A 15,607-nucleotide genomic window follows, 5' to 3' on the forward strand; every position below is an offset into this window, starting at 1 on the left:
GCAACTTGAATTGGTGGAACCAAGTGGCTGGATTCACGTTCCCTTAACTGATAATCATAAGAAGCCAACTCGCACATTCATGATACAGATTGCTGTTCTAGCCAATCACCAAAATGGAAGAGATACCCACATGAGACAGATTAAAATATACACACCAGTGGAAGAGAGCTCCATTGGTAAATTTCCTAGATGTACAACTATTGATTTCATGATGTATCGCTCAATAAGGTGACCTTAGAACAAAAGTCATTAAACATCTTATCAGTACATATTAAATCTGGTATCTTTATTGAAAAATAATTATTTTGCAATTTTGTATGCATTGAAAAGTATTTTTTTGTAACTTTAATAAATACATTTTGAGTCATAGTATATCTTTATTTTCTTTAACATATAATAAGGCTCACATATTTTATAATTATTAAAAATGAACTTGAACCAATCATTTAATTTTCCTTATACCAAAAGAAAACCAATTGAACTGAAAAATTTTAAGATATACACAAGTAATTTTACTAACTAGGTAATTATTTTATATAGTGATCATGCATTAGAGTAATGATGTATTGCATGTTGGGGAAAACTATGTTTTATCAATAGATATTATCTTTAATAAGTCAAAATTATTATTAGTTTTTTCTATCCAGAGGAATGTCTTAAATTAATGCTAGGCCTTAAAAATTTTTTTTTAATTTGTTTATTTGGTTGGTTCAAGTCTTAGTTGCAGCACACAGAACCTTCCTTTGTGGCCCATGGACTCTAGTTGTGGCATGGGTTTAGTTGTTCCACAGCATGTGGGATCTTAGTTCCCCAACCAGGGATTGAACCTGTGAACCCCTGCATTGCACGGCAGATTCTTAACCAGTGGACTACCAGAGAAGTCCCAATACTAGGCCTTTTAAAAGGCTGTCAAAATAAGCTTAGCATTCAATGTCTTATGAGAACCACTCTGATTTGGGGAGTGTTATTAAGTGTATCATAATTATTGTACTTCATGAAATATTTTTAACCCGAGTTGTCTATATCCTAATATTGTGTCAGATTGCTACTATAATCTACTGTTTATCCTAATTCTGATGCTGCTTATAGGATGGTTAGTTTCAAATTTGTGTCTCACACTGAAGTGCCGTTTCCTGAGGGATAATGTAGCTCACAAAATTTTTAAAAATATATTAAATTATTCTTAACATATAAAAATATTTTAAAGGTGCTTAAATGAGTTTTCTTTCCATGGTTTAACATGAATCCATTTGATTCTGTGTGTCTTCCCCAACGCTACTTGCCGCCCCACATCTCTTACTTTGGGGGAGACAGAACTTGCCTATATTGGCTAATTTTTTTCTTTTTGTGTCTGTGCTACATGCTTGTGAGCTGTTAGTTCCGCACCCCAGGCTCAAACCTGGGCCCTTGGCAGTGAAAGCATGGAGTCCTAACCACTAGACAACCAGGGAATTCCCACCCCTTATTGGCCCTTTTTTGGGAAAGATTCCTCAGAGGTTCTTGCATTACTGGGTAGACTGAAGTCTTAAATTGGCAAAGTTTAAAAAATAATTATGTGTTTGATTTTATTGTGGCAGATTTGATTTATTGTAGCCCCTGATTTATGTGGGTGCTATAAAAAGTGAAAGTTTCATTTTTTTCACTCAGCAGAATCTCAGCCCTTTTTCTATGAGTTCTGCAAAGGGTTTGTTATTTTCCTTTTCTCCTTAGAGTAAGAAGCATGGTGGGTGACTGTATGGTCAGCAAGAAGTCTGTAACCAAAGCTCACTTGAGATCAGCAAAGTAATCCCGAATACAGATGTGGGGTACTGGGAGGGGAAGAAGAGAGAGCTGAAGAAAAACATGGATAGGAGTTCTAAAAACAGGAGCAAATCAAGGAATTAAGAAGAGTAATATATAGTTGGCACTGTATTAGATGTTCTGTGTTAGTCTGATAAGGAAAACATTCGTGTAAACACAAGGTCTTCATCTAAGATACAGAGAAATCTAGAAAAAGGTACAGGAGGTTTTATTAGTAATAATTATCATTTATCAGATGCAGTCTGTTATTTCCTACTATACTAATAGGTTGTGAAGAAACTCCTAAAATTAGTAGGGATTAAGAACATTGTTGGGAAAATCAGTACGTTTTCTGCTTCTGTTCCCTTTCCCTGTTTTCCACAAGCCAGCTGGCTGACTACCTCACCAGGCATTGGAAAACTTGGTAGTGGAGGATTATGGAGGTAATGGTTTCCCTTATTTTAAGGATTATCTGAAGTACAATAGTGAAAAGTGAAGTCACTTAGTCGTGTCCGACTTCACGACCCCATGGACTGCAGCCTACCGGGCTCCTCCGTCCATGGGATTTTCCAGGCAAGAGTACAGGAGTGGGTTGCCATTAACAATGCATAATTACTTGAAGCAGTTTTATTTCTCTTTTGAAAGTGTAAATTATATATCCAATAAAAGATTTGTATCTAGAATATATGAAGAACTCTTATAACTGAATAGGAAGAAAAAAATCCAATTAAAGTGAACAAAAAATTTAAGCCAACATTTCACCAAAGAAGACGTATGATTGGCAAATAAGCATATGGAAAGATGTTCAGCTTCATTGAATGTTCAGTTCAGTCGCTCAGTCGTGTCTGACTCTTTGGGACCCCATGAATCACAGCACGCCAGGCCTCCCTGTCCATCACCAACTCCCGGAGTTCACTCAGACTCATGTCCATCAAGTCGGTGATGCCATCCAGCCATCTCATTCTCTGTCGTCCCCGTTTCCTCCCACCCCCAATCCCTCCCAGCATCAGAGTCTTTTCCAGTGAGTCAACTCATCGCATGAGGTGGCCAAAGTATTGGAGTTTCAGCTTCAGCACCAGTCCTTCCAATGAACACCCAGGACTGATCGCCTTTAGAATGGACTGGTTGGATCTCCTTGCAGTCCAAGGGACTCTCAAGAGTCTTCTCCAGCACCACAATTCAAAAGCATCAATTCTTCGGCAATCAGCTTTCTTCACAGTCCAACTCTCACATCCATACATGACCACGGGAAAAACCATAGCCTTGACTAGACAGACCTTGTTTGGCAAAGTAATGTCTCTGCTTTTTAATATGCTATCTAGGTTGGTCATAACTTTACTTCCAAGGAGTAAGCGTCTTTTAATTTCATGGCTGCAGTCAGCATTTGCGGTGATTTTGGAGCCCCCAAAAATAAAGTCTGACACTGTTTCCACTGTTTTTCCATCTGTTTCCCATGAAGTGATGGGACCAGATGCCGTGATCTTTGCTTTCTGAATGTTGAGCTTCAAGCCAACCTTTTCACTCTAATGACATACCATTTTACAGTCACTAGAATGTCTGTGATTAAAAAGACAATTGCAAGTGTTAGCAAAGGTATGGAGGAACTGGACCTCATGTCAGACTGCTGATAAGGATGTAATTGATATATAAACACATTGATAAGGAATTTGGTAATTTTTTTAAAGTTTAACAGATACATTTTATATGACCAGTCATTCCTCTTACAAAGAGAAAAGAGAGTGTATATCTATACAAAGGCTTGAACGTGAGTGTTCATAGCAGCTTTATTTGTAGTACCTAAAAATTGGAAGCAAAGCATATGTTGTTCAACAGGAGAAGGTATAAACAAATTGTGGTAAATCCATGTCATAGAATACTACTCAGTAATACAAATAAATGAAGTCAATTAATACATGCAACAACATGGATAAATTTCCGAAATAATTATACTGAAAGAAGCTACTAAAATGACTATAGTCTATATGATTCCATTTTTTAAAAGTTCTAGAAAATACTCATCAAGTGATAGAAAGCATTTCAGTGGTTGCATTGGATGGGGTGTAGAGAGAAATCAGAGGGATGAATTACTTGAGTGGATGACAGAAATGTTCATTATCTTGACTGTGGTACTGGTTTCACAGTTGTATACATCAAAATTTGCCAAGTTACACATTTAAAATGCCTTAATAAAGCTGATTTTTAAAAAATAGCATATTCTACCTGTTTCACATAGGAATCACCCAAAAAACGAAACTCAACATAGTTATATTTCTTACTGTATAGAATCTGAGAATATAAAACTAGCATTGAAAATCCGTTTTAACAGTTAATAAAACAATGACAGCAAATTCACGGGTTCCTCTGTAATCAGTATACATTTTTGAACATTGATAAAACTGTGCAGTTGTAAGATTTAAATGTCTTCATTTCACATGTAATCAAAGTATTGGACACTTAAAAATCATTTTATTACCCGAGGAAATATGGTCACAAGAAGCACTCTATAGAACTGTGGAATTATACAATACAGCAGTTCACTGGAGAGTAGTAAATACCCAGCTTACGAAAACACTGACACATATTGAATGTTGAATTAGATGTAATGATAAAACCAAAGGAAATCTGTTGCAGACTTTGCTTTCCAGTTGCTTTTAGTCTACTGAGGGAAATAATAGGTCTCTGATAACCAGGTCAGAATTTAGAGCGGTAAGAGCACTCTGTAGAAAAGAGAGTTGACTTCCTGTTCAGGAAGTTAGAGGTAAAGCTAAAGAAGGCACTGTGGAGGAGGTAGAATTGCGGGAAGAAAGACTATTTGTAATATCAGCTAGTTTACTCACTTTTCAAGCTTACTCTTAAATCCAAACTATCGTTGTTTTTACATGAATAACAATGATTAATTTGAAGCAGATGATTTGTATGTAAGGAATCCAGTGATATTTTGTACATTTGAAAGCTTCCAATGATTAAAACACAGGCCAGTCTTGAAAAGTAATTTTGACACCATGGCTCTGTCCTTTTTGTTATTATGACTACTAGTTACAAAGTTTTATGAGTATAAAGTTTTGACTCAAATACAGATATTTGATGTATTTCTAGTGTTAGAAAATTTTGCTTTAAATTCTTAATGTCTTGTTGTATGTCATTTTTTAATTGACTTCTTGGTTATTAGCTTGTTTCATCAATTACTTTTTAAAATGATGAGTTGCAGAATATGTTAAAGCATTAGGGAAAATAATACTTTGCAGTTATGGTTATTTGGAGACACTTTTGCTTTGTGGGTCTTTTAAACCAAGATTACCTTCCTTTGCCCACGTTGTTTTGGCTTTCCCCACTTCCGCTATGACTCCCTGGGGAACGGTGTTTGGAAGTGTTCACTGTACAAGGCTGTTTACCAGCCATCTACAAGGAGACTCTCTGTGCTTCATGACCTGCCATTTAGTTGGGCCTGCCTCTGTGCAGTGGTGCCTAGAAAGCATTAGAGAGAAGACAACAACAGCAGAAGCCTCAGGGATTACTTTATTAATTATCCATAATAATGACTTATTTTATTAACAGGACATATCTAAAGGCTAATTAATTAGGACTCCCCCCACTATAAATTCAAGAAAATGTCTATAATCCATGGCAATATTATATGAAAAGTTGAAATTATTTTTTAGTAATATTAACCAGTCTATAGTTTTATGTGTAAGTACCCTCCTTTTTTTCTATGGCTAATCCTATGATGGTTTATTTTCTCTCGTCCTTTCTGGTTAATAGAATCGATTTACTATTTTGCCAAGATAAGCAAAATTACACCAATTTAAAGGTAGTCTACCTGCTTATGAAATCTTTTTCTGAGTGAATTAATATTTCAGGAAATGATATTTAACATCATGTATCATTGAAGCTCTAGTATTTACCATCTTAGTTGTTTTAATTATTGTACTTGTGGCTGTAAACTTTCCACTGATGGAGTTCAGTGATCATCTTAAGATGTTTTTCCACTGTGCATTTACTTTTCCAATGTCAAGAGCAAATTACGATTCTCTCCCTGTGGTCCTCGAAGTAACTCCCCCAACTATTTTTATAGACTTTATTCTAAGACTGGCTCTCCTCTTTACCCTGGCATTCATCTATAGCTGGAGATCCAGATTTTACCAGATCATTTCCTGTTGTTACTACAGCAGTATCAAAATACTGATCGCTTACCAAGAAGCAAAGTATTCAGAAGACTGAAGTAGAGGGTTCAGCCAGCTGTTTGTTTTGCAGCTGTTAAAATTCATGAAAATCACAGGTTAAATGGATGTGAAGACAAAATGAAATAGACAGTAGGCTTAGTAAAGAGAAGGATGATTACATGCTGTTAAGTTATAACAGCTTAAAAGCTGTTTTAATAAGTTAAAACTTTATTTCTTAAGGTAACATTCAGTAACTGAGAAGAGATGCAAGAACTTATTCTTCGGAAGTCTTCATTCATTTTTTTCCCCATCATCTGGGCTACTTGGAACAAAATTCATTTCTTTCCTGAAATCTTCAACTGCTAGGCTGGTATTTGGTTGTGTTTCGACTCTTCATCTTTCTGTACTCAGTAACTGTAAACCCCTTTCTCCACATTAATTATCACTTTTCGTCTCACCTCATTCACATCTTTCTAGATCAATTCAGTCTTCCCAAAAACAAAAAGGTACCAGATAAAACTTTCTAACCTTGCAAACTGGGATAGGTGCGAACAACCCTGTACTTTAATACACATGTGCATTCCCATTGGTAGGAAATGAGTATCACACTAAACAGGAAGCTCCAGTGTTCTCTTACCCTGTCTAACTAGTTCTAAGCCAGTCTCCTAGACTCACTGCTGATTCTAGTTCTGAATTCCTTGGCTGTTTTTAGCCATTTCTTTGTTTGTTTGTTCTTGGCCCTTTGGAATTTCATGATAAGGATTAATTTTCTAAAAGAAATGTATTCTTAGGTCATTTTGGGTACATTTTTAATCCATTGAATAATAGTCACTATCCTAGATTATCTCTAATAACAAAACTGATCATTTTAGTAACACTGTGCCAATGAAGAGAGAGAAATACAGTTTGACATATAACATTTACTAAGGTTGGAAAGCATGCAACACATTTTATAAAGATTTATTTAGATGGAAATAATCGACTGTCATTTTTTTGTTATTAAGATACTTGATTACTTATCCCCATTAAATAAAAAAGATGTTGACTCTACAATGCTGTGGTCAATTGTACTGCATATAGTTTCCAAGAGAAAAATTATCTTTTTTCAAACAACATGTACGATTATATTCCTTATATCCTGTGTAGAATATAAATAGTAGAAAACGTATTTCCTATTTAGAAAGAATTTATAATCTAGCTGATGATAGCTAGGAACACAGATATTCATGCATACTTAATTGAAGGTAATATTGAGTTAAATAGATAAGTATCTTTTTAATAAGGATAAATATTACCAGTGCCCAGGGTAGTCAGTAAGATTCTTATGAAAGAAATTCATGCACATAGGGTATCTAAAGAGGCCTTCTTGCCAGCTTATGTACAAGTTGAGAAATAGTGAAGGTAAAGGTCAGAGTATCGCCTTCTTTCTTGACAGACTACAGATTGATGGATGTGTTTTTAAGTCTTTGCTAATTTGGGCTTTTCTCATAATGAACCCTTAAGATTCAGGTCCTAACTGGCTGCACTGAATGAGTCAGGAGGCTCCCTGGAAGGAGGATGGAATTTTATTTTTCCCATATTTACAAATCAAATGCTTACCTCTGCAGGGATGGAGTATTGGGGTGGAGAGTGGCTCAGTGTAAAGGAACCAAGTTTCCTTTTAGATGGGAGTCATCAGGAGTAGGGAGGAATGTTTCTAAATTTACACTCTGGTTCCAGAACAGCGTGCAATTTTAAGTAGAGATAAGTGAGACGGCATTTTAGGCATGGAAAACTACGCATTTGTGGGGGAATGAGGAGATTATATTCAGATTACAGTAAGCAGGGTTTTAATTTTAGCAACATGTTAACTTAGGATGAAAGAAAGGTAGGGCAGAATGGGGTGAGTTTAATCTTACTCTGTTAGGTATGGGTAACTAGTTTTATACTGTTATATTCCCCTTATATTTAATGCTATATTATTTTTTAAAAATCTATTGGTGGATAATTGCTTTAAAAATATTGTGCTGGTTTCTGCCTTACATCAACATGAATCAGCCACAGGTATGCATGTGTCTCCTCCCTCTTGAACTTGCCTGCTATCTCCCGCCTCATTCCACAGAGCACTGGGTTGAGCTCCCTGAGTCACACAGCAGATTCCCACTGGCTCTCTGTTCTACATACAGTAATGTACGTTTCCACGCTGCTCTCAGCTCATCCCACCCTCTCCTTCCCCCACTGTGTCCACAAGTCTGCTGTCTATGTCTGCATCTCCATTGCTGCCCTGCAACAATAGGTTTATTAGTGCTCTTTCCAGATTCCATACACATGCTTTAATATACAATATTTGTCTTTCTCACTCCACAGTAGCTCTAGGTTCATCTACCTCGTTAGGACTGACTCAAATGCATTCTTTTTCATAGCTGAGTAATACTCCATCGTATATATATGAACCACAATTTCTGTATCCGTTCATCTGTCAAAGGATGAATCATCTTCCATGTCCTAGATATTGTAAAAAGTGCTGCAGTGAACACTGAGCTACATACATCTCTTTCAGTTATGTTTTTCTCAGAGTATATGCCCAGTACTGGCATTGTTTGGTCATATGGTAGTTCTATTCCTAGCTTTTTAAGGAATTGCCTTACTCTTCTTCATAGTAGCTGTTTCAGTTTACATTCCCGCCAACAGAGCAAGAGGGTTCCTTTTCTCCACGTCATTTCCAAATGCTAAATTTTTATTAAAACTTTGGAAGAGAAAAGATGCAATATGATAGCCTAACACCTACCACCATTGTAAGCTGTGAAGGAGACTATGGAACTAAACTTTTTTAAACTAATTTTATGTAAATAAAAGATTTATTTAACATTTGTCTTAATTAAAATTGGACCTTGAAGAAGACTATCAGAAGTTTGCCTGGGATAAACAGTTGGGTGGAAATCTGTGCTTTTCCAAAGGGAATTGCTCAGTGGATGATGCTTGTGGAAGCACAGAAATGTCCACTCAATTTGGATTCATTGTTCCAGGTTCTCTCCTTTCATTCCAGAGATTTAGATAATAAAGGGAATTCTTAGAAAAATCCACTTGAAAGCAAAACTATCAGAAATCCTATACAGCTCCAAATAAGGCTCTCAAGTGGCCATTATAAAAATATTTGAGTTTTTGGATGTGTTGTGTGTTTAAACAAAGTCATCATTTAGTAGAAATACAATTTGAGTCCTTTGGGTCCAATTTGTGCTTGTCTTACATCTAATTACTTTTAGATTCAAAAAGACTTTTAGAAATGAAGAAGTCTTTGAAACAGTATTATTCATACTGTGTGTGTGTGTTAGTCGCTCAGTCGTGTCCAGCTCTGCAACCCCACGGACTGTAGCCCACCAGGCTCCTCTGTCCATGGGATTCTCCAGGCAGGAATACTAGAGTGGGTTGCTGTTCCCTTCTCCAGGGGATCTTCCCGACCCAGGGATCAAACCTGGATCTCCTTCATTGCAGGCAGATTCTTAACTGCCTAAGCTACCAGGGAAACCTATTCATACTATAATCCCTTTTACAGATGTGAAATATCTTTTCAGATTTGTATCATGAAATATACTAGTGATGTGAAGAATGATACAGTGTAAGTTTATATCAGTTTCTTGATTTAAATAATAGAAACACTTTTGCATATGCTCTTTGTATAGCTAATGAATACAAGAAATTTTTAATGTATGTGAAATTTTCTATTATTTGCAAGCTAAAAGGAAGTAACTCAGTAATGCAGGAATTATATGAGCACCGAAACTCTTATCTGTGTAATCTTTGGCTAAAGATTTTATCAGCTTTTTTCCTTTTTAGTTGTATCTGTGTGTGTGTGTGTGTGTGTAGCATAATGTATGTACAGTGAAATGCACCAAACACTAGCTCCATGAATTAGGTCAAAGTGGACACCCATGTCCATGCCAAAGGCTAAAATGCCTCCCTGGAAACCCTCTTCATGCGCCGCCTCAAACACTGTTCCCTTCCTTCCCTCTAAGATTGGCCTCTACCCCTAATGTATATCCATATGTGTTAATATATACAATGTGCAGTATATTTTCTCTTGTGTTGGTTTCCTTTTACTCAGCATGACTTTTGTAATATACATTCATATTGCTGTATCTTATAGCTGCAGTCAGTTCATTTTTACCGCTATATATCTAGTATTCTATTGTAGGAATCTTGTTTTTGTTTAGTCTCTCAGTTGTATCCAACTGTTTTGTGACCCCATGGACGGTAGCCTACTAGGCCCCTCTTTGCATAGGATTTCCCAGGCAAGAATACTGGGATGGGTTGCCATTTTCTTTTCCAGGGGATCTTCCCAACCCAGGGATCGAGCCCACGTCTCCCGCACTGGCACATTCTTTACTGCTGAGCTACCAAGGAAGCCCCTCTTGTAGGAATCTGCAATAATTTGTTTACTCATTCTACTGATGTTTGTTATTGTGTTTTCCCATTTGAAGCTATTACAAATAATGCTGTTATGAAATTCTATGACCTGTCTTTTGACTCGTATCACATGTGTCCTCCTGTTACGTATGTATATAAGAGCCATATGCCTCACACAAAGGGTATATGTATGCTCATTGTTTGTAGATAATGCTTCATCATTTTCCAAAGTGCATGCAATCATTCATAGCAGGGTGAGTCCCTGCTGCTCCATATACTCACCAATTTAGTATTGTTGGTCTTTTAAATTTTAGCCACTTTGATGAATGTAGTGTTGTCTTATTGTAGTTTTAATTTTCTGTTTGTAGTAGTTAATGAGGTCAAGCCACTTTTCATATGTTGTCAATTTGGATAATGTCTTTTGTGAAGTATTCTAGTCTTTTGTTCATTTAAAAATTTTATCTTATTTTCCTTATTGATTTATAAAAGTGTTTCACATATGCTGGTTATAAATGCTTTGACAGTTATCAATGTTGTAACTGTCTTCTACTCTATGGTTTGCCTTTTTCATTCTCTTAAAGATGGGATCTCTTAATGAACAGAAATTCTCATTTTTAATATAAACCAATTTATTAATCTTTTCCATGATGTTTAGTGATTTTTGTGCAGTAAGAAGGCTTTTCCAACCTGAGAATTGTGCAGATATTCTCTTATATTATCTCCTAAAAGTTTTACATGCTTTGTTGTGCAGACTTAAAAGTGTGCAATCCACCTTAGCTGAGAAGAGTTAAATTTCAATTTTTTCTTCCATATACATTGACCCAGAATCATTCATTGAAGACCATAATTTCCCATTGCTCTACACTGTCACCTTTATTTCAAATCAAGTGTCTATATGTGTATGGTATGTTTTTGCGTTCCCTACACAATCCAATTTGTCTCTTGTACCAAAAACATACTGTCTTATTACTGTTGATTTGTAACACAGTTTGATATCAGGTATAGGTATATCAAGTGCAGTCTGTTCCTTCTTAACACTCTCAAGTATTCTTGACATTTTTCATTATTATTATTATATACATTTTGAATTCAGCATGTCAGTGTACATGCGTGCATGTGTGGACACAAACAACAAACTGGATAGAATTTTTCTTGGGATTGCTATGAATCTATAGATCAGTTTGATAATTTATGCTGCACTTCGTGGGATCACAAAGAGTCAGACATGACTTAGTGACTGAACAATAGTAACAACGTGCTTTTACAATATTGTCTTCTAAGTTACTAAAAACTCCCATGTATTTAAGTCTTTAATTTCTTTCAATTTCTTTCATTTTTAGGGAGACATCTTGTACATGTTTTGTAGATTTACTTCTCAGAATTTGATATTTTTGATATTATGGATGATACTTTTAAAAAATTTATTTTGGTAAATAGAAGTAAAATTAATTTTTTATTTTCACTTTATATCTAGCAGATTTGTTCAGTTCAGTTCTGTTGCTCAGTTGTGTCCGACTCTCCGTGACCCCATGAATCACAGCACGCCAGGCCTCCCTGTCCATCACCAACTCCCGGAGCTCACTCAAACTCATGTCCACAGAGTCGGTGATGCCATCCAGCCATCTCATTCTTGGTCGTCCCCTTCTCCTCCTGCCCCCAACCTTTCCCAGCATCAGAGTCTTTTCCAGTGAGTCAACTCGTCGCATGAGGTGGCCAAAGTATTGCAGTCTCAGCTTTAGCATCTGTCCTTCCAATGAACACCCAGGATTGATCTCCTTTAGAATGGACTGGTTGGATCTCCTTGCAGTCCAAGGGACTCTCAAGAGTCTTCTCCAACACCACAGTTCAAAAGCATCAATTCTTTGGCGATCAGCTTTCTTCACAGTCCAACTCTCACATCCATTCAGTTCAGTTCAGTTCAGTCGCTCAGTCGTGTCCGACTCTCCGCTACCCCATGAATCACAGCACACCAGGCCTCCCTGTCCATCACCAACTCCCGGAGTACACTCAAACTCATGTCCACAGAGTCGGTGATGCCATCCAGCCATCTCATTCTCCGTCGTCCCCTTCTCCTCCCGCCCCCAACCTTTCCCAGCATCAGAGTCTTTTCCAGTGAGTCAACTCATCGCATGAGGTGGCCAAAGTATTGCAGTTTCAGCTTTAGCATCAGTCCCTCCAATGAACATCCAGGATTGATCTCCTTTAGAATGGACTGGTGGGATCTCCTTGCAGTATAAGGGACTCTCAAGAGTCTTCTCCAACACCACAGTTCAAAAGCATCGATTCTTCGGCGATCAGCTTTCTTCACAGTCCAACTCTCACATCCATACATGACCACGGGAAAAACCATTGCCTTGACTAGACAGACCTTGGTTGGCAAAGTAATGTCTCTGCTTTTTAATATACTATCAAGGTTGGTCATAACTTTCCTTCCAAGGAGCAAGCGTCTTTTAATTTCATGGCTGCAATCAGCATCTGCAGTGATTTTGGAGCCCAAAAAAATAAAGTCTGACACTGTTTCCACTGTTTTTCCATCTATTTCCCATGAAGTGATGGGACCAGATGCCATGATCTTTGTTTTCTGAATGTTGAGCTTCAAGCCAACCTTTTCACTCTCCTCTTTCACTTTCATCAAGAGGCTTTTGAGTTCCTCTTCACTTTCTGCCATAAGGGTGGTGTCATCTGCATATCTGAGGTTATTGATATTTCTCCAGGCAATCTTGATTCCAGTTTGTGCTTCTTCCAGCCCAGCGTTCCTCATGATGTACTCTGCATATAAGTTAAATAAGCAAGGTGACAATATACAACCTTGACGTACACCTTTTCCTATTTGGAACCAGTCTGTTGTTCCATGTCCAGTTCTAACTGTTGCTTCCTGACCTGCATACAGGTTTCTCAAGAGGCAGGTCAGGTGGTCTGAGATTCCCATCTCTTTCAGAATTTTCCACAGTTTATTGTGATCCACACAGTCAAAGGCTTTGGCATAGTCAATGAAGCAGAAATAGATGTTTTTCTGGAACTCTCTTGCTTTCTCCATGATCCAGCGGATGTTGGCAATTTGATCTCTGGGCCTCTGCCTTTTCTAAAACCTGCTTGAACATCTGGGAGTTCACGGTTCACATACGGCTGAAGCCTGGCTTGGAGAATTTTGAGCATGACTTTACTAGCGTGTGAGATGAGTGCAATTGTGTGGTAGTTTGAGCATTCTTTGGCATTGCCTTTCTTTGGGATTGGAATGAAGACTGACCTTTTCCAGTCCTGTGGCCACTGCTGAGTTTTCCAAATCTGCTGGCATATTGAGTGCAGCACTTTCACAGCATCATCTTCCAAGACTTGAAATAGCTCAACTGGAATTCCATCACCTCCACTAGCTTTGTTCGTAGTGATGCTTTCTAAGGCCCACTTGACTTCACATTCCAAGATGTCTGGCTCTAGGTCAGTGATCACGTTATCGTGACTATCTTAATCGTGAAGATCTTTTTTGTACAGTTCTTCTGTGTATTCCTGCCACCTCTTCTTAATATCTTCTGCTTCTGTTAGGACCATACCATTTCTGTCCTTTATCGAGCCCATCTTTGCATGAAATGTTCCCTTAGAATCTCTAATTTTCTTGAAGAGGTCTCTTGTTTTTCCTATTCTGTTGTTTTCCTCTATTTCTTTGCATTGATCACTGAGGAAGTCTTTCTTATCTCTCCTTGCTATTCTTTGGAATTCTGCATACTTACCTCTAATTAGAATTTTCTGTAGATTCTTTTTGCATTTCTAAATGATGGCTATTTTATTTCCTTTCTTTTTCTTATACTTTTACTTATTTTATTTCCTTTTTATACTAGCTACATCCTCCTGTGTTGTATTGAAGTCTGAGATATTAAATTGAAAACATTGAGAGCAGTCATTCTTATCTTGTTTCCAGTCCCAATGGCAAAGCTTTCAAGATTTCACTGTTTTGTATGTTTGTTTAGGATTTTTTTTTTGAGAAATACTTAATATTGATAAAATCAATGCTAGTCCTATGTATTTCTAGTTTAATAATTCTATTTGTTTTTAAATCATGAATGAATATTGAATGTATAAGATGCTTTTCTTGTACCTATCAAAATAACCCTAAGATTTTTTTCATAGAACAAATAGGAAAGTTTTTAAATTTTTCTGTTTTTTGGAAGAGTTTGTGTAAGACTAATGATTTCTTAAATGCTTTATAAAATTCACTGTGAAGGCATAATTATAGGTGTGATTGTTAATTTTAAATAGATGGAGAACTATTCAGATTTTTGTACTTCTTTTTGTGTAAGTTTTGGTAATTTGTATTTTATTGGGAATTTATCTATATTTTCAAATTTATTGGCATAAGTTATTCATAGTGTCATTTTATGATACTTAGAATGTCTGTAGGATCTGTGGTGGTAGATCCCTCATCATTCCTGACCTTGTTATTTGTGACATCTCAATTTTTTTGTCAGCCTCAGTAGAAACTTATCAATTCTGTTAGTCTTTTCTAAGACTTAAATTTTAGTTTTATCCTCTCTATTATGTATATTTGTTCTATTTTATTAATTTCTGCTTTTTATTATTTTCTTCTATTTTCTTTGGACTTGCACAGCTCTGATTGGTTTAATATATTTTAATACATATCCCTTATTTTCAGTTAAAATATTATCTAACTTTTGTAAAAAGGTTTTTCTTTGACCCATCATTTGTTTAGAAGTACATTGCTTAATTTTCTGTCCAATATATGATAATTTTCAAAGTATTTTTTATCATTTATTTCTAGCACAATCACTCTGGAAGGAAAAAAAATTTTTTAGGTTTGTTGAAACTTGCCCAGCATGTGCTCAAATTTTTATTCATGTTTCATACAAATTATATATATATATAGTGTTCCATATATATCATATATGCTCCATATATATATATTCAGTCAGGTTTATTAATTGTGTTGTCCAATATTATATATTCTGATTATTTTGTCTGCTAATTCTATCCATTAATAAGAAAGTTGTATGAAAATCTTCCACATGATTGTGGACTTGCCAACTCTTTCTAGTAATCCTGTCAATTTTATCTTTATATATTTTGAGGCTCTGTTACTAAGTACATACACACTTAGAATTATTATGTCTCTCTGAACAATCAAACCATGTATTATGAAGTATACTTCTTTGTCTCTAGTAATTTTTTTTTGCCATAAAGTCTGCTTTGTCTGATTTAGTAAAGCTATGCTTGTTTTCCTTTGATTAGTATTTAAATGTTATGTCTTTTTCCATTCCTTTTCTATCATTTCATAT

At 36.3% G+C, this 15,607-nt stretch overlaps 1 protein-coding gene across 2 annotated transcripts in view; it reads left to right on the forward strand.

The window, feature by feature from the left end:
• ANAPC10 (anaphase promoting complex subunit 10) overlaps window positions 1-12,409 on the forward strand; it is a 96,463-nt gene extending 84,054 nt beyond the window's left edge. For both annotated transcript variants that reach the window (XM_055404506.2, XM_055404505.2), the window contains exon 5: window positions 2-12,409. In XM_055404506.2, coding sequence (XP_055260481.1) covers window positions 2-232 — 231 coding nt within the window. In that variant the 3' untranslated portion in view covers window positions 233-12,409. The remainder of the gene's footprint in view (window position 1) is intronic.
• Window positions 12,410-15,607: the final 3,198 nt, after the last annotated feature.

Source organism: Moschus berezovskii, chromosome 19 (assembly GCF_049115385.1).
Source record: "Moschus berezovskii isolate FMDL1 chromosome 19, NW_MosBer_1.0, whole genome shotgun sequence".
Taxonomy (NCBI): domain Eukaryota; kingdom Metazoa; phylum Chordata; class Mammalia; order Artiodactyla; family Moschidae; genus Moschus; species Moschus berezovskii.